The sequence below is a fragment of the Carassius gibelio genome, chromosome B12 (genome assembly GCF_023724105.1).
Source record: "Carassius gibelio isolate Cgi1373 ecotype wild population from Czech Republic chromosome B12, carGib1.2-hapl.c, whole genome shotgun sequence".
Classification (NCBI taxonomy): Eukaryota; Metazoa; Chordata; class Actinopteri; order Cypriniformes; family Cyprinidae; genus Carassius; species Carassius gibelio.
Window position 1 is genome coordinate 14256198 of NC_068407.1, and position 23986 is coordinate 14280183.

At 39.8% G+C, this 23986-nt stretch overlaps 1 protein-coding gene across 5 annotated transcripts in view; it reads right to left on the reverse strand.

Annotated features, from left to right (window-relative positions):
• LOC127968975 (transformation/transcription domain-associated protein) overlaps nt 1-23986 on the reverse strand; it is a 76386-nt gene that overhangs the window by 42907 nt on the left and 9493 nt on the right. For 4 of the 5 annotated variants that reach the window (XM_052570482.1, XM_052570481.1, XM_052570485.1 and 1 more), the window contains exons 16-43: nt 23830-23927; nt 23437-23631; nt 23142-23333; nt 21969-22134; nt 21449-21705; nt 21165-21365; nt 18807-18958; nt 17269-17468; nt 15642-15859; nt 15341-15538; nt 14995-15255; nt 14169-14330; nt 13967-14063; nt 12110-12231; nt 11538-11708; nt 10720-10788; nt 8564-8683; nt 7993-8112; nt 7703-7867; nt 7416-7597; nt 5578-5776; nt 3346-3474; nt 2767-3033; nt 1796-2002; nt 1488-1646; nt 1247-1381; nt 1004-1114; nt 717-863 (exon numbers count right to left, since the gene is read on the reverse strand). In XM_052570482.1, the coding sequence (XP_052426442.1) occupies nt 717-863; nt 1004-1114; nt 1247-1381; nt 1488-1646; nt 1796-2002; nt 2767-3033; nt 3346-3474; nt 5578-5776; nt 7416-7597; nt 7703-7867; nt 7993-8112; nt 8564-8683; nt 10720-10788; nt 11538-11708; nt 12110-12231; nt 13967-14063; nt 14169-14330; nt 14995-15255; nt 15341-15538; nt 15642-15859; nt 17269-17468; nt 18807-18958; nt 21165-21365; nt 21449-21705; nt 21969-22134; nt 23142-23333; nt 23437-23631; nt 23830-23927 (4700 nt within the window). The remainder of the gene's footprint in view (nt 1-716; nt 864-1003; nt 1115-1246; nt 1382-1487; nt 1647-1795; nt 2003-2766; nt 3034-3345; nt 3475-5577; nt 5777-7415; nt 7598-7702; nt 7868-7992; nt 8113-8563; nt 8684-10719; nt 10789-11537; nt 11709-12109; nt 12232-13966; nt 14064-14168; nt 14331-14994; nt 15256-15340; nt 15539-15641; nt 15860-17268; nt 17469-18806; nt 18959-21164; nt 21366-21448; nt 21706-21968; nt 22135-23141; nt 23334-23436; nt 23632-23829; nt 23928-23986) is intronic. The other variant, XM_052570486.1, reaches the window with a different exon arrangement.

Sequence of the window (23986 nt, forward strand, 5' to 3'; positions counted from 1 at the left end):
AGTCTGAATATTAAACTGAATGAACGGTTGTTAATGTGTCTGTTCAGACTCACACAAACATTTACATGTAGATATTTTTTTCCATTGACTGAACTGTGAAAAAAAACTGGCTTACCATTTCTTGCTGTTCATCACATGGCCAGAGCCACTACAGTTACATAAAATAACAACTTGGTAGCACTCACAAAGTACTTTATTTAGAGTGAGTGAATAGCAGAGGAAGAATCCCAGAACTGGCTCATTTCTGCACACTTTTATTTGGTGTTATTAGATTAACACCATAATGAACAAAAAAATCTAAACAGCTGTTTGAAAACATGCAAACACTGTTCGTCTTCCTTTCTTCTCTGTGAAGATTTCCTTTGTTCTCTGGGACAAATGGGTGTCAAAAACAGAAATTTAAGGCACACTTTGTGTCAGAGTATCCAGGGTATATTTCTGCTTTTATAAAAATGCCTGCTACTGTCAGAGAGTGAATTTGTATTTTCATGCATCCCATAAGCAATTTTTGTTGTTGTTGTTGTTGTTGTTTTTACACATTAGTCTAGATATTTCTTCATTTCCTTTTTGACAATAGGGCCAAGTACTCACAAATCTCCCATCCAGCCACAAATTGATACAATTTATTTTAGGATAAAAACGTCTGCCAAATAATAAAATGCAAATGTAAATGAATAAAAGAAAACAGACCAAAACCCACAAGTGTTCAGACTTACCACAGTCATGAGGAGTTTGTCAAACCACTGCAGTTTAAGTTCGGCACGGGGCCACATGTCGGGTCTAAGGGCAGTCTTCATGAGGTTCACACAGCGACGGGACAACAGTTCACCAGGGGAGCCTGCCACATTAGTGCTATCATTAACCTGCAGGCACAGAGCGGGATTTGGCTTGTGTTCGTATTAGTGGACACTCCAGTAAGAATGACTAAGCAGGTATGAGAATGTTTGCTTGTTTGTTTGTGTTTAACACCATGCCAGCTTCTGTGGCTTGCATGGATAACTACCTGGCAGGCAATGCGGATAAGGAAGTTGACCACAGTATCTATGTGCTGTTTCTCCACAGGTTTGGTAAGTAGAGCCTCTGTGCCTGGCATCGACTGACTGCGGCCAAAGACCTGCACATAAAAACACAAACACAATACAGCCAATGTACTCAAACATGGCACTGTCCATCAGGGTACAGAGCGTGAGAGACTGATTACAGTGGTCACACTCAGGCTGCGGCGAGCGGTTTAAGGTTTCCTCACCGTGCCGACAGCACCAGCTGCAGTGCGAAATCTCTTTACATCTTGTGCCGAGTCGATGGACATTCCTCTCTTCATAGCACCAGAGGCTCCACTCGTACCCTCGCCCACACTTCCTGGATCAGCTTCCGATTCAGGCTGAGTACAGTAAAAAAAAAAAAAAAAAAATCGTACACAATTAACTGTAGGGAATGTACGAAAACTTAAAAATCTGATTTTGCTATGTTATCTCCTTCTGACAAACCTGTTGGTCTTTGATTCTCTGGAGCTCCCATTTGATGACCACCTCTGCTAAGTCCACTGCCAGCTTCCTCTGCTCGATAGTCACACTAGGGGTGAAGCCCAATCGCTGCATAGCACTGATCATGTGCTGAACCAGGTGATGTCTCACTGGATAATACACCTGTAGGCAGAGAAACATACACTCAAGCTAACTCTACAAAAAACTAAATGTTATATGACCTACCAAACAAACTGATACCTAAGGCTGTGAATACTGGATTATAAAAGTATCTGCAGGATAACTAGTGAGAGTTAGGTGAATTGACATACTCTGAAGTGCTGTACAATGAGGTGAAGTATGTGGACGAGCTGAGGAACTGTGTGGCCCTCCTCCACAATAATCTTGCGGGTCCAGTGTGTGAGCATCTGATGACCGTCCTCCATCCGAGCAGGAACTGCAGGTGTGAGAATTGCCATGGCTTGCCGAACAATGGCACGTGCTTCCATAGTATGAGCCTTTAGCAGACTGTGGAAGACCTGCAGAGAATCGATAAAGAGACTTTTAACACCACTGTATCTGCCAAAAGGCTGATATCATATTTATAATAAATGTGTCATGTTATTTCCTTAATTAATTAAAAAGAAATGGCCACTAAAGATTTGGTCTGTTTAATACATTTTAATTCCATCATGGCCCAAACCAAAAACATTCTAGAAAAAAAAAAGCAGAAAATGAATCCCCTAATTGTAGTCTTTTTTTAATCACAGTATAGGCTCTAATGATTTTTAAATGGCTTAGATAAAATTAGAAAATATAGAAAAATAATTATTACTTCACCAGTGTAATACAAAATATTTAGTAAAGAAATTAATACTTTTATTCAGCCAGGCTGTGTTAAATTTATCAAACTGATATCTGTAGAGACATATAATTTCTAGATTAAAGAAATATATAAAGTGTTCTATTACAAATAAATGCTGTTCTTTTAAACTTGCTATTCAAAGAATACTGAAAACAAGTATAAAGATTCCCACAAAAATATTATGCAGGCAAACTTTTTTCAACATTAGTAATAATAAGAACCATTATTAATTGAACACCAATTATAATTATCAATAACTGAGAAATAAATCAGCATTACAATGATTGCTTTGTGATCATGTGGCACTGAAGACTGAAGTAATGGCTGCTGAAAATGTTGCCATTACAGGAACAAAAACAAAATCAGTCCAAACTAAATCAAAAAGAAATAATAATTTCATAGTATTTTTTGGCAGCGGAAATTTTGTTGCATGCCTACCTGTAACACTATTTTTTTGTGAATGGCGAACTTGGCAATAATGTGCGCCAGCAAGAGGTGGCCGCTGTACTTGCAGGCCGGATCCACGCAGGTTTTGGGGAGCAGGCAAGGCCAAGCGAAGGTCATGAGACGCCTCAGCTTGCTGTTCCTGCTCTTGTTGTTGTCATGGATGTGATGAGGAGCATGCTCTACCAGCAGGGTTGAGAACTGAAGCAAGTAGATCCTCAATGAGTCGGCCAGATCTGCCTGCTTCTCAGGATCAAGAACCTACAATAACGGAAAAAAATGTCTTAAAAGTCTGTTTTAACTTGAACGGCTTCCTTTCCTGCTGGAGGTGTTCAAAACAAACCTGAGGAACAAACAGGCTTTTTGGTTTGCTCTTTGCTATGATTACCAGCAGGGGAGAGACAATCAATTTAAGCGTGAAATAAATGAATGCTATTAACCTTCATTGCTTGGAAACAAACACTATGACCTTTATTTATGGCCTTGACATTTCTGCAGAAGAAATAACAGCCGGAGGTCATCCTAGACGAACTGGTGATTTGATAAAAGACAGAGTGAAATGGAGAGGGTTACCTTGGTAATGAAGACACTAGTGATGCTCTCAGGGTTGTCACCCTCTGGATTGGGCGGCCCCAAAAGTTGCTCGCCCTCTCCTTTCTCAAAGCTGTATAGGAAGGCTGGGTTCAGGATGTGCTGCAACACCTGGAAAGTGGACACAGATAACATGTAAGTTACATTTATGTATTTACATTGAGGATATAAAAGAACTGGGAAGCTGGGAACTGTTAATCAAATGAGCAGCATTACGATTGTTTTAGAAAATTAATTTTGTTGCCTGTTATTCATCCCATAGGTCTTGGACTCCAAACTGACCCAATGGCATAGATATATGATGCTGTTATAGCCTACATAAATAAATTGTATAAATATAAAAAACTAAAATTGTATTGTTTATCATCATCATCATCATTTATTATTATAATAATAGAAAGACATCTTAAAATAGCTGCCCCCTATGATGGGTAACCTGCTTCATGTATAACAAGAACTAAGGGCCACTGGAGTCTTCATATGAGCGTGTATTTAATCATATGCCAACTATTCTACTTAATGCTTTGTGTTAACATTAATGAAAAAGGTTCATGGTGAGTAAATCTTTATAGTTTTTAAGCATGATGTAATTTACTGAATTGATTGAATTTGCTTAAACGATCAAAAGCGTGGCTGCTTCGGCAGCACTGGCATAGATAAAGCCATTAAAAAGTGTGATGATGACAGAAGAGAGCGAAAAACACGACGTAGAGCCTCAGATTTGGTTCATTTGTAAGTTAACTGATATTAATCACCCTGAACATCATTATATTACTGTCACTGATAAATTGTGGCCATGTTTTTAGATGCTCAAAACCCCTAATTCCTTCAAGCCCTGACTTCCCATATGTTAACGCTTATGTGTTACATAATTCGAATCTTTGAACACTAATGGCTTTGTTTCTGCTCGACATTATTAATTTGAAAGAAATATCAGAGATTAACAAGCATGTCAACCACGAACCAATTGGTAATTTAAGATATGGGATAATACTAGCTTTGCACAAGACAATACTTTGTCTAGTCAGACATGGTTGTGTTGTTTGCTAGCTGAAGTGTGCATCAGCATGTGGATTTATTCAAACATGGGGGCCATGGGGCTGCAGGTGTTCCTTCATTATCCCTCGTCCTAATGAGCCCCTCTACCGTTCACATGAGTGATGGATCACAACAAATCCTTTTCTACACGATCCATCACAGCCCAAACCGCTGCGGCTCCAGCTGCCTGAAAACATCACCTTAAACATGTATTCTGTTAAGAGTGCGCAGCTGCTGAGCTCTCCTAGGGAATGTTTGGGATGCAACGTCTGTTTGGCTGTGAAGAGTGATTTAGCAGAGCAAGAGCAGCCTCAGCCATCAAAGCTGTGAAGACTACCTGCCGATACATGGCTAACGTTTCTCAAAGTCTTCGTAGAGGGTGGCAATTTGAGGAGTACCTCCAGTTCATTTTAATAAACTGGCATTTGATCTTTTATTCAAACTTGATGGAATTATTTCACATGAATGCAAATGAAGCAGGAATAGGGTTTGCGAAAAGGTGGAACATTTCCAGTAAATTTCCGAATTACTCCAGATTTTTTTTTTATATATATATTCCAGGGATTTTTGGAAAGTTTATGGAAATTTACCATAAATTTTCCACCCCTTTGCAACCCTAGGCGGGAATAAGAAACACAGCCTTGAATATCCGACTGACCTGTTTACCGTTGGGTCCATGTACCCCAGGTAGTGCTAAACTACTGACGCATCCGAGCTAGCAGAAAACATTCTTTGTGTTGAGCCCTGCTCCATCATCTAAGTTACCCATCTTCTCCAAGCATGATTAAAGGCAAACCCTCAGCGTATGAGCAATGGCTATTAGAGTAATCTGCAGATAAATATTCATTAGCGTTCTTCAAAGACTTCGGTTGACTGTGAAGACGTGCCTTTGAGAACCGAGTGTGTCTTGCACGACCAGTCCCTGTCGCCCTCTCCTCCTGAGCATACATATTCAGCAGCGGGTGGCTGTTAGCCACATTAGATGGTCAGCGTTAAGAGAGCATGACGCTGTGCCACTCTCAACAGAAATGTACCGCAAAGGTGGAATTTATAATACTGACCATGGAGGCCGATGTCATGGCTTCTGTTACACTCGAGGTAGCTCTTAATCAAAAATGAGCGGTCACGACAAAGGCATACTACATGGGAGTTTCTTCTTAACATGTATAACCTCACCTTTGCCTTGAGCTCATCATTGAAGTGTGGGTCATTGAACTCCACGAAGCGGAAGAAGAGCGCTCGCTTGTGTGTGATGCTGTAGTTCTTTGGGATCTCCTCCTCCATGTATTCCTTCAGGAAGGTCATGTTGCACAGGAAGCGACCAGTGAAGGCTCTCAGAAGCTGAAAGAGTAGCTCAATCTCAGAGTAGTTGCGTCTGAAAGAAAATGTGCAACTTTTGTGAAAAAGAATCAAGCTAAAAACATTGCATTTCCATTTTCCAAGCTATTTACAACATTTAAAGTGCCCCTATTATGGATTTTTGAAAATTACCCTTTCATGCAGTGTGTAACACAGCTCTAAGTGAATAAAAACATCCTGCTAAGTATTAAATCTGAAAGTGTACCATATATAAAGCTATTGTCTCTCAAAAGAAAGAGCTGACTCTGAATGATTGAAATTATGTATTTAATCCCATTTTATTAATCAATTTGCTGCTGAGCTTCGAAGATCCAATTCAATCATACTAATAAGCAAAAAATACACAAAATTTATTAATTGCTGAAGAGTGCTGAACTTTCTTCTATTGTACAGATGTGAATTTACATTTCCTTCAGCCTGAGGCTTTAGGTGTGAAAGGGCTTTTACCTTTGACAAAAATAGAACGTTTTATATTAAAAGCAAACAAGCAAGCCCAGCTGAGATTTAAAAAGTAACACAAAAGTAACAATACATTACTTTTAATAAAAAGTAACATAATTAGTTACTTTTTTAGGAAGTAATGCAATTTTGTAATGCATTACTTTTAAAAGTGACTTTCCCCAATATTGGAGAGAGAGATGGCTGGTTCAAAAGAGATTTAAACACTCTGCGTGTTGATAGCACGGGAGCGGGCAATTATGGTCAGAAATTCAGTGGGAGCGGGATTAAGAAAACAGTCCCTCGCAGTGCTCTAATACAAAAAAAGCACTGGCACTTGTAGAAAGTAAAATCTGAATTCCCGACATTTTGTGCGATTCAGAAATCCCGGCCAGACACATTTTTTTATGTCCAAAAAGAGGACATGTCTGGGAAAAAGAGGAAATATGGTCACTCTAACATCATGGCAAAGTATAACACAAAGTACCTCACGCCTGAAACACTTAACATAACGCGTAAATGCGCGTAACTAATGTAAATCAAGCTAGCTTCTATACACAGACCACAATTGTTGGTGAAATAACACATTAGTGGACCAAAGGGAATAATATTACCGTATTTTTCGGACTATAAGTCGCACCTAAGTATAAGTTGCATCAGTCCAAAAATACGTCATGACGAGGAAAAAAACATATATAAGTCGCACTGGACTATAAGTTGCATTTATTTAGAACCAAGAACCAAGAGAAAACATTACCGTCTACAGCCGTGAGAGGGCGCTATATGGTGCTCAGTGGTAGACTACAGGAGCCCTGAGAAGCATAGAGCGCCCTCTCTCGACTGTAGACGGTAATGCTTTCTCTTGGTTCATTTCTCTCAGTTTATGTCAAATTAATTTTGATAAATAAGTCGCACCTGACTATAAGTCGCAGGATCAGCCAAAATATGTAAAAAAAAGTGTGACTTATAGTCAGGAAAATATGGTAATTTTTTTTCCAGAAAACTTCTTGCACAAAATAAATTCGAGCACTTTCAAGGACCTGCATCAATTTATGTTTATTTTCAAAAACTTTCAAAAAAAAATTCAAGATTTTGAACATTGATTCAAGGATTTCAAGGACTCCTGGGAACCCTGTATGAACCTTTCATTACCCATAATAGGGGCACTTTAAACTTGAATCGTGTAATGTCTGCACCACCAAACAGAAAACACTTACTTGCAGTAGCTAAGCAGACAGTATGCTAGTAGTTTAGGCTCTTTCCAGTTGGTTGCAGCCATGTTGTCTTTGCGATGGCGTTCCTGGAAAGCCTCGCTGACCCACACGCGCCTGAGCTGACTCACTAAAGAGTGCTGACCCGCCAACCAGCTTTCATCATTTTTCACAATGATGCTTATGATCTGAGGGAGTTTATTAATGCTCATTAATATTCAGGCTCTACAAACAAGCACATTACAAAAAAAATCTAAGAGTAAATGGTTCAGTTCAGGGAGTGTTTGGCCCACCTTGATGGACTGGAACTGCAGGTCAAGGCGGGCAGTGCTGGTGGAAGGAGACCCAGGTCTCACAGTTGGTGCAGACCCAGCTGGAACCAGCAGAGGGACAAATCGATTTGGGTTAGAAGCCAAGACATCTCGAAGTGGCTTGGCATCTTTGTGCTTAAGGAAACTCTGCAAATGAGAAAAACGATAAAAGGTTGAAGAAAAAAGCAACATTCATAAAATAAAATGGTAAGGAATTTTTAAAAGACACACGATACAGTGTGAGGTATGGACAAGAAAAAAAACTAACAAACCATGAACATGCGGCTCCACTGTGGGTCATTAAGAGTGGCCTCCATCATGAAAAGCTCCACTGTTTGAGATGGATGACGCGTCAGGAACTTGATCAGTGGCTCTCTAAAGGGACTGCCGGCCTGTGGAGTAAACATGCAAATTGTTTAAAACCACAATATTTGTATTGTAAAAACTATTTCATATGTAATGCTTTTAATACATTTTTTAAATGTAACTGATTCCCGTGCAGTCAAATTTTTACCAGCCATTACTCAAGTCTTCATTTTCACATGCTCCTTCAGAAATCATTCTAATTGGCTTATTTAGTTCTCAAGAAACAATTTGTGTTATCGACAATGTTGAAAAAACGGAATATTTCTATGGAAAATGGTGATTTTTGTTTTGGTGAAAATTTGTCTTTTTGATCATTTAATGCAACCTTGCTGAACAAAAGTATGAATTTCATACATACTGATCCCAAACTTTTTAACTAATTATCTTGATTTCAATGCGGCTGAAATAAATACTAATAGGTATTTATATTCCATTTCATTATACACCTCTATGTAGTTTTGCATGCCAATCTTGTACCTCAATGAGCATCGCCCTCTCTGTTTTCATGACCACTTCCAGCAGAGGTTTCACCAGTGTCTGTGGAGCAGCTGGTATCAGGTGGAAGAGGTTTATAATGGCTGAACAGATCGTCATTTCCTGCAAAAGGGCATGAAGGAATGGATCACAGGAACTGTTAGTGATAACCAGCATTGGAAAAGTGTACCTCCTGTAATACATAATCAACAGTGACAATTTGAGGAACATCTGTGGGAAAGTCAAAGTGGGAGGTTGGTTCCTGAAAACATCATAGATCCGCGGGACATCACTCGGTTGCAGGATTGAGAGGGACCACCTCAGAAATGTGTAATGTAGAGGTCAAACACAACACCACAGATACAGAGATACGGTTACAAAGACTCAACTAGCACAAAGTAACCACGAGCACAATGAGAGCGGAGCCAGTGAAGACCCCACAGCAAGCCGCCATCTCACCTCTACACCCTCCATGGCAGGCTGCGCCAGAACAGGAGACAACAAACAATCAGCAAAGCAGTGTGGGTAATGGGTGCTGTATGGATTGAGGAGATGGGCTCATGTGAAAGGTGGTGTGTGTGCGTGTGTGATTCTGTGCAAAGCAATCCTTCTAGGTTGCGCACTTGCTGCAAAGTCCACAAAAAAAAAAAAAATGTTTGAATTGAAATGGGCAGTATTTCAGCTGGACTCTATCCAAAGATCCATTGATTTTCAGCATGCAAACTGAAGGTGAGAGAAATCGTGTGTGGTAATACACAGTACTGATTAATTAGCATGAAAGGCATACAAAAGTATGGGTGTTAGGTCCATAGCGCTAAATGATGTATAACTGCAAAACCGATGATCGTTACTAAACTTTTAAATGCAATATTTTAATAACTATCTTGACAAACAAGTAATGCACACAACTGAATAATGTTCAAAGGTATCCTAAATACTTGCAATAATATTTTAATCTTTTTTTATATTTAATATTAATATTTTACATATAACATACATATGCACATGCTTTGTATTGTATAAAAATATTTTGCATAAAGAAAGCCTAATATACTATTAGAATCAAATGTTTTGCATTGAGATTTTCAGAACAATTCAGCCGATTTGACTTGTTTTTGTTTTTATCAGAGCATTTTAATGAGAATGAGTACAATATTGGGCCCAAAAACGATGCCAGTATCAATAACGGTGCATCCCTTACTACATCAAAACTTGCATTAATTTTAATAATTAAGTTAACATTACATCAAATCCAACATTTTACTAGTCCTAAAAGCATATATTTGTAAGATGTGTTTTTCCGAGGGTAAAACATGAACATGACTCATTTTTGTGATAAATATACTTTTTTTGTATAATCCCTTTGTACAGAACGGCACAGAAAACAAGGCACGGTCTTCATAATCGCTGACTGCATCTTTCGCACTATATTTGGGACACTTTCAAGATATTTTTATACTGAGAAAACATTGAAATTCAAGCACTGAAGAACAAACCCAGTACAGAAGCAGCATGCCAGCATAGGCTTATCTGAGTATATGCTCTCATGAAGGATAAAGCTGTACGCTCTCCCTGAACTGACCTTCTTTTTCCTCTGTATGACTAAACTAATCTTCTGGAACTAGCATTCTGAATGCCCCCCACCCTTCCAACCCTGAACCCTACTGACCCGGCCTCATTGTCATGTATGGCCGGTCATTCTGCCATTGTTGTAAGAATATTAAGAACTGCAGGAACAGAGGGCCAATTTGCATGTAATTATAATACATTTTAGAGAAAGGCAGGGTGTGAACAAGACAGAAAGAATGGCAGCTCGTTTTGAAGCATGGAAACAGAAAGGCTTTCTCCACTTATCACCTTTTATTACTCTACAAGGTTATCTGTCCAACAAGATAACGAGGATCCAGAACTCGGAGGCTCCTTACTTAGGCGGCCTGGGGGTGGATGGCGCCTAATTAATCATTGATTGTAATTTGGCCACTCACAGTCTGAGTGACTGGGCGATCTGGGCTGGAGGAGGGAGTCCAGTCCAGAGAGCTCATCTCAGCTCTCTGTATCAAGAGAACCCTTCTGCACATTGATATATAACGAGGCTGCGGCCCTTGTGAAGAAGTACAACAAATAATTCAACAGAGATATTAAAACAAGCTTATACTCACACTCCCATCACTACGCTGGCCTCCTTTATGCGTGATCACCACCACCTCCATCCATTTACGCAGATGTTGCTGCAAAGAGCAGAAGAAACATTGAGTCTGTGCTCTTGGTCACAGAATTTATGCCTGGGTATATATTATATATATATATATTTTTTTTTTAAAGTGTGGAGGGGGGGTCAAAGAAATGAATACTTCTATTTAGCAAGGATGCTTTAATTTAATCAAAAGTGGTGATAAAGATATTTACAATGTTACAAAAGATTTCCATTTCAGACAGATGCTGTTCTTCTGAACTTTCTATTCATCAAAAAACCTGAAAATTCTACTCCGCTGTATACAACATAATAATAAAAAAAAAATGTTTTTGAGCGGCAAATCAAAATATTAGAATGATTTCTGAAGTAAAATGTGACTGGAGTAATGATAATAAAAATTCAGCTTTGTAATCACAGGAATAAATTACATTTTAAAACCTAAATCAAATAGAAAAGTTATTTTGAATAGTAAAAAATATTTCAAAATTTGTACATATTTTTGCTGCACTTAGGATCAAATAAATGACGACTTGGGGAGCAGAAGAGATTTCTTTAAAAAAAAAAAAAAAAATTAAAGTGTACTGTTCAAAAACATTTGACTGGTAGTGTATACATAAAAAATTATTATTATTTTTTTTTTTATATTTAATATTCTGTAACTTAAATACATAGCAGCCATTAATCCAGTCTTCTGTGTTTGCATGATTCTTCATGAATCATTCTAATAATCTGATTTGGTTTAAAAAAAATATATATATATTATCAATGTTGACTTGTGCGTACCATCATTTGGTCACAGAATTTGTCATTGAAGGAGTTGGGGAAGAGACGAGTGACCGATGTCAGTCTGTTGACCACATTGAGAGTCAGACTGCGATAGTCTCCGAGCATCATCAGCAGGGGCCGCATGTGTGTATGGATCTGATCCACCTCGATAGTAGCCCCCTCTAAGAACTGAGAAACATTTGAACATGAATACACAATCAGACTTCAAACCGTATATACAGCCATTAAACAGTCCATGAGAGCTTAATAGAGACAGCCGCTTTTACATGGCCTACAAGGAAGAGGACAAGATAATAGCATCTTAAAACCCTGTTTTTCGCTACGGTCCTGTCAATTCACAGGAGCAGAAAAACTCTAAACCCAGTGCAAAAAGAAAGGCAACTCCAGCCTTCCGCAATGAGACGATGCATCACGGCCAAATTCATTTTCCTCTCAGCTTGTTTCACTCCATCCTGTATTGATCTTTTCAGGCAGGACTCATTAGAGGCAGCAAGGGCAGAGGAAGAGTGTGCGGAAAAGACTGAGAGATAGGAGAAAGGAAATGAGGCTTGTGGAGGAAGAGGGCTAACCTTTCTCATGCAGGCCTCTCCGGCCTCCTGCAGCTCACTGTTAGTGGAGTTGAGGGCCTTGAAGAGGGCAGCGATGATCTTCTCTCGGGATTGGGGAAGGTAGTTACAGGCCGCCAGGGCGTCTGAACAGACACACGGAAGGGTTAAACAAAAAAAATTACAGTCCCTCCAGAAAAACGCAGATTTTTTTTGTGATTGTCGCGGGCAAAAATCCTTGATTTTGCGGCACATTTTCTTAAAAAATGCGATGGAATATGCGGGATATTTTTGCAATTTTATGCGATGAAAATGCGTGAACTTGCAAAAACTGTGGTTTGATGAAAAAGAGAAAAAAAAGGTGATTCCCCCAACACCTTTTTCTCACTAGGCTACTACCTTAATGTAAAGAGTAATTTCTTATTACTTCCTATGATAAGCGAGCATAATACATCACAGAATATTTAAGCTGCAATCTCTCAACGTAAATTATTTTACATACTACTTATATAATTACAACTGTAAGTTTTTGGTACTGTTCTGTAACAAAAAAGTGCAATCTTACAACTGTAAAGTTGCATCAACTTCTGAATGAAACTACAACAGTTTTAGTAGCCTAGTGAGAAGGGGGTGTTGGGGGAATCACCTTTTTTTCTCTATTTCATCAAACTGCAGTTTTCGCATTTTCTCACAATATAATTTGGCTCTACTGTCATGTAACAAATTGGGAAACTGCTTCGAGCGCTCTTTTGTGCTTATTTTTGTTGGCAAATAAGAATGATTTGCGCGCTTCAAGTTTCACCCTGGTTTCACCGCGGGGTTTGCAGATGATGTTTACGTCATTCCCATGGCAAAAGGGGGAAATGGCGCTTTACTTGTGTGAAGTAAACGAAACATTTTTAAACTTTCTGCTAATATATGTGTTTTTTGCTGAAAAACAGCAAAAAAAAAAATGAAATCATGCTAGCCCCGCATATTTTGCTTCCTGAAATAAGCAATTTATGCGGCAAAAGAGCAGCGTATTTGGAAAAATGCGACCCCGCATAAATATGCAGCCTTTGGCTGATTATGCATTAAATCAGGCGATTTTCGCATATTTCTGGAGGGACTGAAATTATAAAGATGGAGACATTTTCAATTTTCTACCAGGTATGTGGCAGACCCCCCAAAAATTGACATTTATCATTTATCAGTATGTGAAAGTGTCAAACAACAGGTCACTGTTCTAAAACTTAGGGAGCTGCCTATGTAGTCAGCATGTTAAGGCATCTCAGGCACATTACAAAAAGAAAAGTATGATATTTTTGCATTCTAAAATATCAAACCTTGAAGGCAGCACTGAATATATCCTCTGCAGAAAATGCAATGTCCATTACAATATGAACTTTTTCCATCAGTAAGAATGTTTCTTGAGCACCGAATCAGCATATTGGTATAATTTCGGAAAGATAATATGGAGTTAAGTGCTGTAAATTCAGCTTTGCCATCACAGGTACAATTTTTTTAAATGTATTAAAATAAGAAATGGTATATAAGAAATTTTATATAATATTTCTCAAGATTGCTGTTTTTACTGCATCTTTTGAGTCAAACGAATGCAGCCTTGGTGAAGTTAAATCTAATTAAACAAGGACTACTTTACCTTAGTACCATGCTAACAACAAACTTTGTGTGGAGGTTTATTTGTATACATACAGAGCTGCTGCCTATGTAAATTCGTCCAAATCAATCGCTTCTCAGGATCCATTTCAGTTGGCGTGCTGCCTTAGAAGAAAGGTGCCTGCCTGTGTAGGCAAAAATCAGCCAGGCAGCTCACTAGGTTTTAGAAGAGAGCCTATATATAGTTTCTTGTATATGTATGAATAAAAAAGTAGCACATACTGAGAGCAGCAATGCGCAGCGGCACCAGTGAAGGAAGGCTTTTATAACAGGGCAGCTTCATCAAAGCAGCATCCTCAGCTTCACACAGGTTCAGCAACTGTGTCAAATCAGAGATACTGGAGCTCAGAGAGGAAGCACACAGAGCATCAACACATTTGTGATTTCATATTACCCACTTAAAGGCAGAGAGTTTCAGACTGACCTCTGTGTAAAAGACTTTGTGCTCCACCACGTTGAGGTCCATGGTGAAGAGGCGGGGCTGTAGGGTGGTGCAGAAGGTGTTGCCCTCCATAAGGCCGATCTGAGCATTGGCGGGCTGGTGTCGCAGAAGGTGTTTCTTTGGAGGAACCATGTCCTGCAGCACCTGGGTGAAAAAAGGAGAGTTTTAAACTTTCCCTGACTAGAGGAAGGAAGCTGACTGGCTTAGTTCCTTCCTTAAAAGAGTTAACAAAAAGAATTGTGTGATAGCCCTGGGCTCGTGTTGACAGAGTTGATGGAACGGTCACTTGGCCAGTGTAGCATTACCTAAACTTACAAAATACAAGTGTGTTGTAAACAATTGTTTTCTGTGAAATATTGTGGCCTGGAATTGTGCTGATTTAAATCAACATAATATTAAATTGACAGATTATAATTGGCAAAAAAAAATGCTTGTCAAATTGAAGTGGTATATTTATTCTTGCAAAAACTAGTTATTTAAAAATGAAAAACTGTAAAATGTAAAACATACATAACCTACCTAACCCTTTAAATACCTTAAAATCAGTTAAGAGCAAAGAAAACTTAAATAAATGTAATATTAATTTTAGTTGTAAATGCTTTCTTCATTAGAAAATAAAACACAAATGAAATATATTTACAAAAAAAGTACACTTATCACATTTTTCTAGCAATAACATGTTTTTTAAAATATAAAAGTATAATTTTAAATAGTGCGGCCAGGAAAATTTTTTGCAGGGTAAAAGAAAGGGGTCAGCAAAGAAGTCCTGCCACAGTCTTTATTAACACATCAAAAACACCACACTCACTTCTTTATGAGGCTCCATGATGATGGTGACGCTCTTGCCTGTGACTTGGGCCAGCACCTGCAAGGAGTGCATGGCCTGTTTGCGGACAGTGGAATTGGGCGAGGTGACCTCCCGTACCAGGTCATGAGTCACCAGATGGAAAGATTTATCCTGGGCAGACAGAAGCTCCTCAGTCTTCTCCTCATCCTTAAGAGGAGTGGCACAGCGTATCAACAACTGTTCCAGCGTGGTCTTTGCCATTGCAACTGCGCCATTAGACACCTGTGAGAGCCATCATGGGATACAGAAGTTCATGCAGGGAACCCAAACATCAATGATTTCTAAGGACATTGCAAAATGTTTGTACCTCTCCTGTGAGGTCCATCATGACGAAGAGCAGAGCTTTGAGGAAAGTCAGCTGGTTTTGCAACACCCAGATCAGAGGAAGCCTCTCCATCAGGAACTTAATGGACACCACTCCACCCAGTTTAGCATACCAGGCCTGCTCATAGCAGCATGCACATAACCGCTCCACAATGTATGAGAACAATGGCAGCTGGCACGCCTGAACAAAGAACCAGATTGAGTTTCAGAAGACCTTTCTCGTGGAATCTATCCATTAAAAGAAAAAGCTTTATAGGAAGATACATTTCAAGAGAAGTCCTCACCCTTTCCTTGGAGCCCAGGATAATGCTGGCGACATCAAAGATGACAGCAAGTGCCACTTCCCCAATCTTACACAGCTCCTTCTCCTCATAGGCCATGCAGATGGCGATGGCGTCGATCAGCACGAGGGGGTCCATGCCTTTGGAGCCGTTCTCTTCACTGTGAAACATAGCCGTGCTGGGCTGGCTGCCTGACTGGTAGCATGGCAGCAAGAAAGGACCTAGGGCAGAAAATTGAGTTATGTGATGATTTGAGGTCTCTTCGGATGTTTCTCATACACAGATAGAAAATAAAAGCTTACATTGTTGTGAAATAATGAAGTTATTTGAAAATAGGATGTGCTAAAAGCTAAGCAATGTCTCTGCTACCAATAGAAAGTTATCATTAATTGTCTTCTCTTCCGGGTCTGTTGTGAGCACGTTCACAACACTGCAGTGACGCTGCTGACGTGTTATCTGTGTTATTGGGCGCACCAGAAAACACGTCAGCAGCGTTGTACGTCAGCAACATCGTAAATGCACTCAAAACAGACCCGGAAGAGAAGACAATGCTGAATAAAGTCATCATTTTTGGACCAAAATGTATTTTTAATGCTTCAACAAATTCTAACTGATCCTCTGACGTCACATACTTTGATGATGTTTTTATTACCTTTCTGTACATGGACAGTATACCGTACATATATTTTCAATGGAGGGGCAGAAAGCTCTCAGACTAAATCTTACGGGTTTGGAACGACATGAGGGTGAGCCATTAAATTAAATAATTTTAATATTTGGGTGAACTAACCCTTTAGAGATGTTGGGACACTTAGGTATATTTCACTAGCTAAAATAATAATACTTTGTTTTATGGTACAAAAAAATATCCCTTTTTATTTATTTTTTTTATGAATTTTGCATCCTTATGCAGGCTCAAATGTAGAAGAAAGATTTTCTTGAGTCATAGGTAAAATCAATCCTCACATCCATTCATTTCTGTCCAACTCAGAAATCAGATCTTGATTTCATACAGGGACAAGGTTGGACACCGAGTTCTTAGTCTAGGAGGAATATTAATAACCATTTTCCACGATCCAGACGCCAAACATTTCTTTCCACAAGGTCATCAATTATATTCATTATATTAATTTAAGAAAATGAGTGAAAAAATATCAGTAATGAAGTGCTTCTAGATACCTTACTAATATTAAATGGCTACCAATCTTAGCACAATTAAAGGGTTAGTTCACCCATGTTGTGGTACTCTTGTGGTTGAAACACAAATAGTGTTTTCGTAGATTCATAATTGCAGTTGAACCACTGATGTCACATGGACTATTTTATTGATGTCCCCACTACCTTTCTGGGCTTTGCATTTGGTAGATCCATTGCTGTCTATGCAGGGTCAAAAAGCTATTGCATTTCATCAAAAATAACTTAATTTGTTTTTTTTTTTGAAGATGAACAATGGTTTTACAGATTTGGAACGACATGAGGGTGAGCAATTAATGACAGAATTTTCACTTTTGGGTGAACTATCCCTTTAACCCAAATCAGTCTCCAAACACTGCATCTGTAAACACTAAGTTATGTTAAGACTGAACTTCAATATAGATGACATTTGCCAAAAGGCAGAACGATTCCTCACCACACTGCTGAGCCACTGCCACCATAGTGTAATGGCGGATCAAGCTTGCAACAAAAGGCAGAGCGCTGGGCCTGAGATCCTTGATGACCGCGGACATGAACGCCCCCGTCAGGGCCTGCTCGAACGTCCTGCGTGCCGGGGTGTCCTGGGCTTTGTACCGGTGGGAGATGATCACGTTAGGGATCCACTTCTCTGTAAAGCTGTTGAAAACCAGCAAAGGGATTTAGCTCATAATTCGCATCGCATCCATAAACTCGCTCCATTACATGCGCCTGAGGTTGAATAACCCAATCAGGCGATTTGATTTGATTACCATGTATAAAAGGCTTTTTGTGTTTGGACAGCTGAGCCCCATGGGAGTCTGGCTTTGTGTCTGGCTGACATTTTGTCTCATGTTTGGTTATTTATCCCAGCTGATAGCAGCACAGTGATGGAGTGAGTGTTTTATCCTTCCTCAAGCCTGTGTTCTATAATGCCAAAGCCGGTAGCAGTGGTGATGGATCGCTCCATTTCATTATCGCTATTTAAAAGGCTTGGCTTAGGGAGAGGACTGAGCCGAAGAGAGCGGTCAGATCAATTCAAATTCATAACGCTGCCACTTGAATGGAACTCAATTATCCGGCCTGGCATTTGTGATATTAAGAGGGCATTCCGCCTTCTGAAAAAGGCCCCTTTCATGATGACCAGCGCAGTGTGCCACACTGACAGAGGGAGAGAGGATGTCATGAATCAAGACATCTGACAGTGGCAGCAGCTCTCCTCCCATATAACCGACACTCAGTTATTTCAGAAGGGGCCCGTATGACTGGCTTTTGGGGTAAACAGATAAAGTACAGTCAATTAGCCTCAGCGTGGAGATCAATGACTCTGTTATGTGACCCTAGCCAGTAGAAACGGCTCCGAGTAATTAGCCCTCTGAACACTGCAGACAGTGGCGGCCAGGCTGGATGAGGCCCAGAGGATATAGCAAAAACAGTGAAAATGCAGAGGCAGGTTACAGCCTCACAACGCACAGGAACAGGGCTGCAACTAATAGCTATTTTGATAAACAAATAAACTGTGAATTACTTCCCCTATTAATATGATTTTTAAAAATCCAAATGTTTTTATTCTTAATACGTATAAATTAAGTCTTAGTGTCTTTTATAATACACTGTGGATGCATCTATGTAAGCTATGTGTGCATGCAAATAAAATCACAAAACAGGAAAACTACGTAGTTTTTAACATTCTCCTGTTTTAGATCGCTTTCAAAAACTTTTCCCACTGCAGCTCAGACTGTCCTCTGCTATATTTCAGACTTTTCTGTGTACAATGTGCATGAATTGCCACTGATCTAAAATCAGATTTGTTGATTTTTTTTTCAGATTATTAAAGATTTTGCATTTTGCACCCTACTCAAGAACTTGAGCTGTCAGTGCCATCCATGCCTTTCACACTGAATGTAAACAATTGGTTTATTGGTGGACAAATACGGTTTCATATTGAGCTATTTACATTTAAGTCCCAGTGCATGACACATGAAGTGGATGTCTTACTTCGGATGGGCGAGGAGCTGGTAAAGGGCGTGCTTGTTGTCCTCCAGGCTGGTCATGGCAACCAAGAAGCATTTGATCACCTCCCAGGCCTGTCGTCTGTAATAAGGCTCAGTATTGGCACTCTTCAGGCAATCCAGTGCAGTCTCAATAGCCTAGATACATAACAAAGACAACGTTAAACATTACTTGACCAGATGAACACACAAAAAAATAAATTTAAACTGCTTAATGCCTCACATTAACAACCCAAAAATTGGTTAACGGGATAAAAACCTCATCACAAAACTGCATATGATTGCATGCCTCAAACATAATTTTTATTCAAGTTATGTTGCACATTTACACGACACTAATCTCCCCCCGCTTGACTGAAATTTTCGGTGATGACACTTAAAGACCCGTCATACATTAAAACATTCTGCAGTGATTAGATGCCTCTTAAACCTTAAATTATAAAGAGACAAGCTAAAGTGGCAAGACACGTCGAGGGAGAAGATGAGCTAATTAGCAATATTCAAGGATAGAGAAGGCAGCTCGCCACAGAAAGGGCTGTCTGAATGAATTATCGCCGAAGACAGCGTGACCACTGACAGCCACGCAGGTCATTTCAAGAGAGAGAACCCAAAACTGGCTCTTAATACTTATGTGCTCTTGGAAAAGGTGAAATAAATGGCACACGGGCTGAGAAAAAGAGGGTCGTACCTGGCAGTACAGCACTGTTTTACAATTCCTCAGGGTCCTGAGCTGTTCCTGCCTTGTTGAGACATTATTATAAATGTCACATAACCTTGTACACATGTTCTATTCCCAAGAGGTCCCTCCACACAAACTATGTCATTTTTCAAAAGCTCAAGGCCTTTACAATGGAGGCCTGGCCCCTAAAAATGTGTCTCTTCCAATATAAAAGCCTGAGTTTTTCTTTAAAACTCCTTGGGAGCTCTTCTCTCATGTTAAATTGATTCATATTGAAAATGAATCTAGGAATCTGACACCGTCTGAATGTTTCAACTTCGTTTAATACCATGATGCTTGTAAATCTGACAAATATGGGCCACATTAATCAAGCAAGAGAGACCATCAGCTCTGACAGAGAACTTTCTTGAACTACGCTGCATTAGCTCTCATTTACAACCGTCTGGGTTCCTGGAGAGAAGGAACGAAGACAGGCTTCATATTAAATGAGAAGACAGTTCAGTTCGGCTGGTGTCCAAATCAAACCGTGCTTGGAAATCTCGACACATATTGAAACAAGTGTGCATGCTTTGAGAGTGAAGGCCGGTCCTATGGGGGACAGAATGAGTGGTTGTCTGTCTCAAACCAAACACATCACTGGGCTCCGGGCGCCTGCAAACAGCAGCTGCCGCCTGCGGCAACCACGGGGCGCATGCAAATGAAATTAAGCAGTGATGGGGCAATGGCGGTAGCATCCATCTTTGTGGAGTGAACACAATTACAGAAATGACAGTTTGCGTTTTCCCAAGCAGCGATGAGCAGCAGGAAGGGCCATTAGCTGGAGTAAATAATCCCGTCTGCACAGCAGGGAGAGATTGATTAGAGGAGGGGGGGTGGAGAAGGAGGGAAGAGATGAGCACAGCTTACAGCCTGATCATCTATTTAATTACCTGGGGAAGACGATGTCTTTCTGCACACTCTACACTTTGACAAGGATTCATTACATGACGAGAACCCCTCTTCTAACCCCTCAACCTCCCCTCCCCCTTCACACACACATATAGAGGGCAAATTGACATACTGAAGGAAGTCATTACGGTTTATTGAGATTGCTCTCATGCAATCTAGTAAGCGGTGTTTCCGTAGTGTTTTTAAAAGCATGACACAAACTCTGATGGCTCTCCGAGAGTCCTTAAAAGACAACAAACGCAAGATTCATCTCAAATCAACCTCTAACAGCACTGAGAAAAACAGTATTAAATATAAATAGAGTTAGCAACTCTACATTGGAACATGAAAATGAGTATATGACAACTACTCCTTTAAAGCTGACAAGGTATACAGCAATATGAAAAATATACAGGTTGAGGTGATTGTGCATCTGCAGAGAAAACTAAAATAATTTTTTATGTGACAAACATCTTCGACCCATTCCATTTTTTTAATCAAATAAACCCTGGTCTCAGAGTGAAGGATGGCACTGTGTTCACTTATACGCTGCAAATGTAATGTAATTTACACACATAAATGAACAGTGCCACTATTATTCATTCTGAAACCTGCAGAGAATATGTTTGATTATACTGCAGCATTGGTTTTATTCCAATATGTTGTGCAGTCCTAAAAGGTATCATGCACTGACAACACAATAAGATGCTGCTTGTATGAGGATGATCTAAGCATTACCTTTTCCATGGGAAGCTGAACGGAGGCTTTGCAGTCTGTGAACTCTGCCTTGATGCTGGGGCCTTGAACCTCGGTCACCACATACTGCAGCTTCTGCGACTCCTTCAACATTTTCCGGTTACTTCCTCCAAACTTGCCCAGTACCCGGTAAGCGACGTGGGAGATGGTCTCCGCAGGGTTACGAAGTGTTCGCCACAACGCCTGTTTATAAATGCATTTCAGAAAACATTTGAATCATCCACCAGGCCTCAGTCAGGTCTAAGATTAGAGGTCCAAGCTTTTACCTGCATCAGTTCAGCTCGGACTGGCTGGATGTGGTCATAGAGGAAGTCAGGCTGTAGGTTGTCCACACAGAGCTCCAGTGTGCGCAGGCCCTGGCTGACCAGAGTCTGGGAACCGTTGAGTGCAGACACCAGTGGGTCCATGAGCATGGGCAGGTAGGGCAAGAGAGAGCTCAGCCGCACAGGGACAGTGAGACACAGCTCCACAAACAGATCCTTCATGTGCTGCTTATGGAGGCCGCTCTGCAGCATGTTCAAACCTAAGAGATGACACAAAGGGTCAAAACTCAAGGAGGTGACAGACATGGCATTAACAACAGAAAATATGAGTAGAGTTGATACTCATTTATTTTGCTACCCCCACAATGGATCAAATGGTTTTTTGATCCCTATTTGTGATTATATTTACCTACGCTATGACGCTTTTAGAATTTACCTAAAAGCCCCTTTGTGTTCTGTTCTGAGGAACTGCTAAAGTTAAAGAGTTTGTTCACTAAACTAACTCTTTAATGATCTCACTCACCTTGCAGCAAATTAGGCAGCAAAGGCAGAAACTCCTGGTACAAGAGGTCATGGCTGCCTCCCCCTATTGAGCGGAACAGGGCTCTCAGCAACAGGAAGTAGTTATAGGGCTCCTTAGCAGACTGAGCCAGCTCCATGGAACTGTTCACTATTTTATGAAGGTGAGGCTAAAAAAAGAGATTCAATACATCCTTGAGAAGAAAAATACAAACTTTAATTCTTCACTGTAAAGTAACAACAACTGAATAATTGAGCAAAAGCTAAATACTAATATATAAGCCATGCTGCTTGATTGGCATATATTCAGACAATATATTTATTAGTATACATTGATATGACGAACACTTACACTACCGTTCAAAAGTTCGGAGTCATTGCAATTTTTTTTTTTTTCGTTTTTGAAATAAGTCTCTTATGTTAATCAAGGCTACATTTATTTGATCAAAAAAATAAAAAATAAAAAAAATCTGAATCCAGTGTGATGAGATCCTTCAGAAACCATTTTAATGTGCTGATTTAGCGTTCAACCAATATTTTTTGTGGATACCATAATAAATAAAAAAAATTCAGGAATCTTTGATGAATAAATTGTTCAAAAGAACAGCATTTATTTACAATATAAATCCTTTATAAAAAAAAATTTAAAGTCTTTGTCACTTTTGATCAATTTAATGCATCCTTGCTAAATAAGTTTAAGCAAAAAGTATCAATTTTAAACTTCTGAATTATAGTTTATGTGTGTGTGAAACTAGAAGTAAACTGCAACCATTAACAAAAAAAAAAAAAAGATTATTTCAAAAAGTTGACACTGAATATAAGAGGATTATTTCAGCGGGCAACAGGATCGATGGGAAGTGAGATACAGAAACCTCTTCCTCTCCACTATTTCAACAGTGACCTTCAGTTTGGTCTTTCCTGTCAATCTGAGGCACAAGTGTCATTTCTCATCAGAGGAGCTGACAGAATGCATTAAAATTAATGCAGCACAGTTACTGGCACTGAGGCGTTAGACAGCACAGTGTCATCAGAGCTTTGAGGGTGTGAGCAATCCCTCCATCCAATCACTCTGAAAAAATTGCAAATTACCTACTCAACTCTCTAAATAATCACCTTAGCCAACTAAAAGACAAAAAAAGCTTCATAAACCTGCATGTGCATAAGACACAACACTCACCTTGAGCATCTGCTCGTTTTCAGCAGCGAAGAGAGACACTGAACCAAAGACCAGTTTGAAGAGTTTGAGATAGAGGTTTGACAACTCTACATTGGAGCCCATTTCAGGCAGACGCTCCAACAGATACTCCACCAAAATGGTGGCAAACAGTGCAGAGGTGCTCAGGTTGGCCAGGAAGGAATTTGCAACAATCTGTTAAAGGATTGAACAGCCATGTTATATCAACAGTCAATCATTTTGTAAAAAAATTTATAAGTGTCAAGCCATTTCTTGTATGAACTAAAACTGCCAGTACCTGTAGGGCATAGTTTTTGGATATGCGTTCCACCATGTATGGGACAGTGGTCTGGAAGATCTCTTTAAAGGTGAGAGGGTTCATCATAGTGAAGACTCCAGCGAAGTGCTCTAGAACCTCCTTCTCCTCCTTCATCCGCACCGTCTGACAGTTGGCCACACGAATGTACGTCTGCCCATTGCCGGCAATCTGTACCTAGCCAAAAGGGGGTTGGCTTTGTCATAAGATGTCAACTTCAGCTCTTGGTTCCAAGTGTGCTCGAATAAACCAACTTTATTATGTTCTCAACATAATGTGACATTCAGATTTAAACACCTCAGCTATTCTACCAGAAGGTTTTAAGCTATTTTGTGTAATGATTTTGGTTGTGCATTAATCAGTGGACGGTCGTACCTGGTAGATGTCCAAAGCCTGCATGGCATATTTGACCAGCTTGATGTAGATCTGTGTTTCTTTGGGCTGGAGTTGCTTGTTGGGAATGAACTGTGCCTCTGTAATACATCAATACCAAGGGGAGAATATTAGCCCTCCAATGACTTTGAGAAACTCC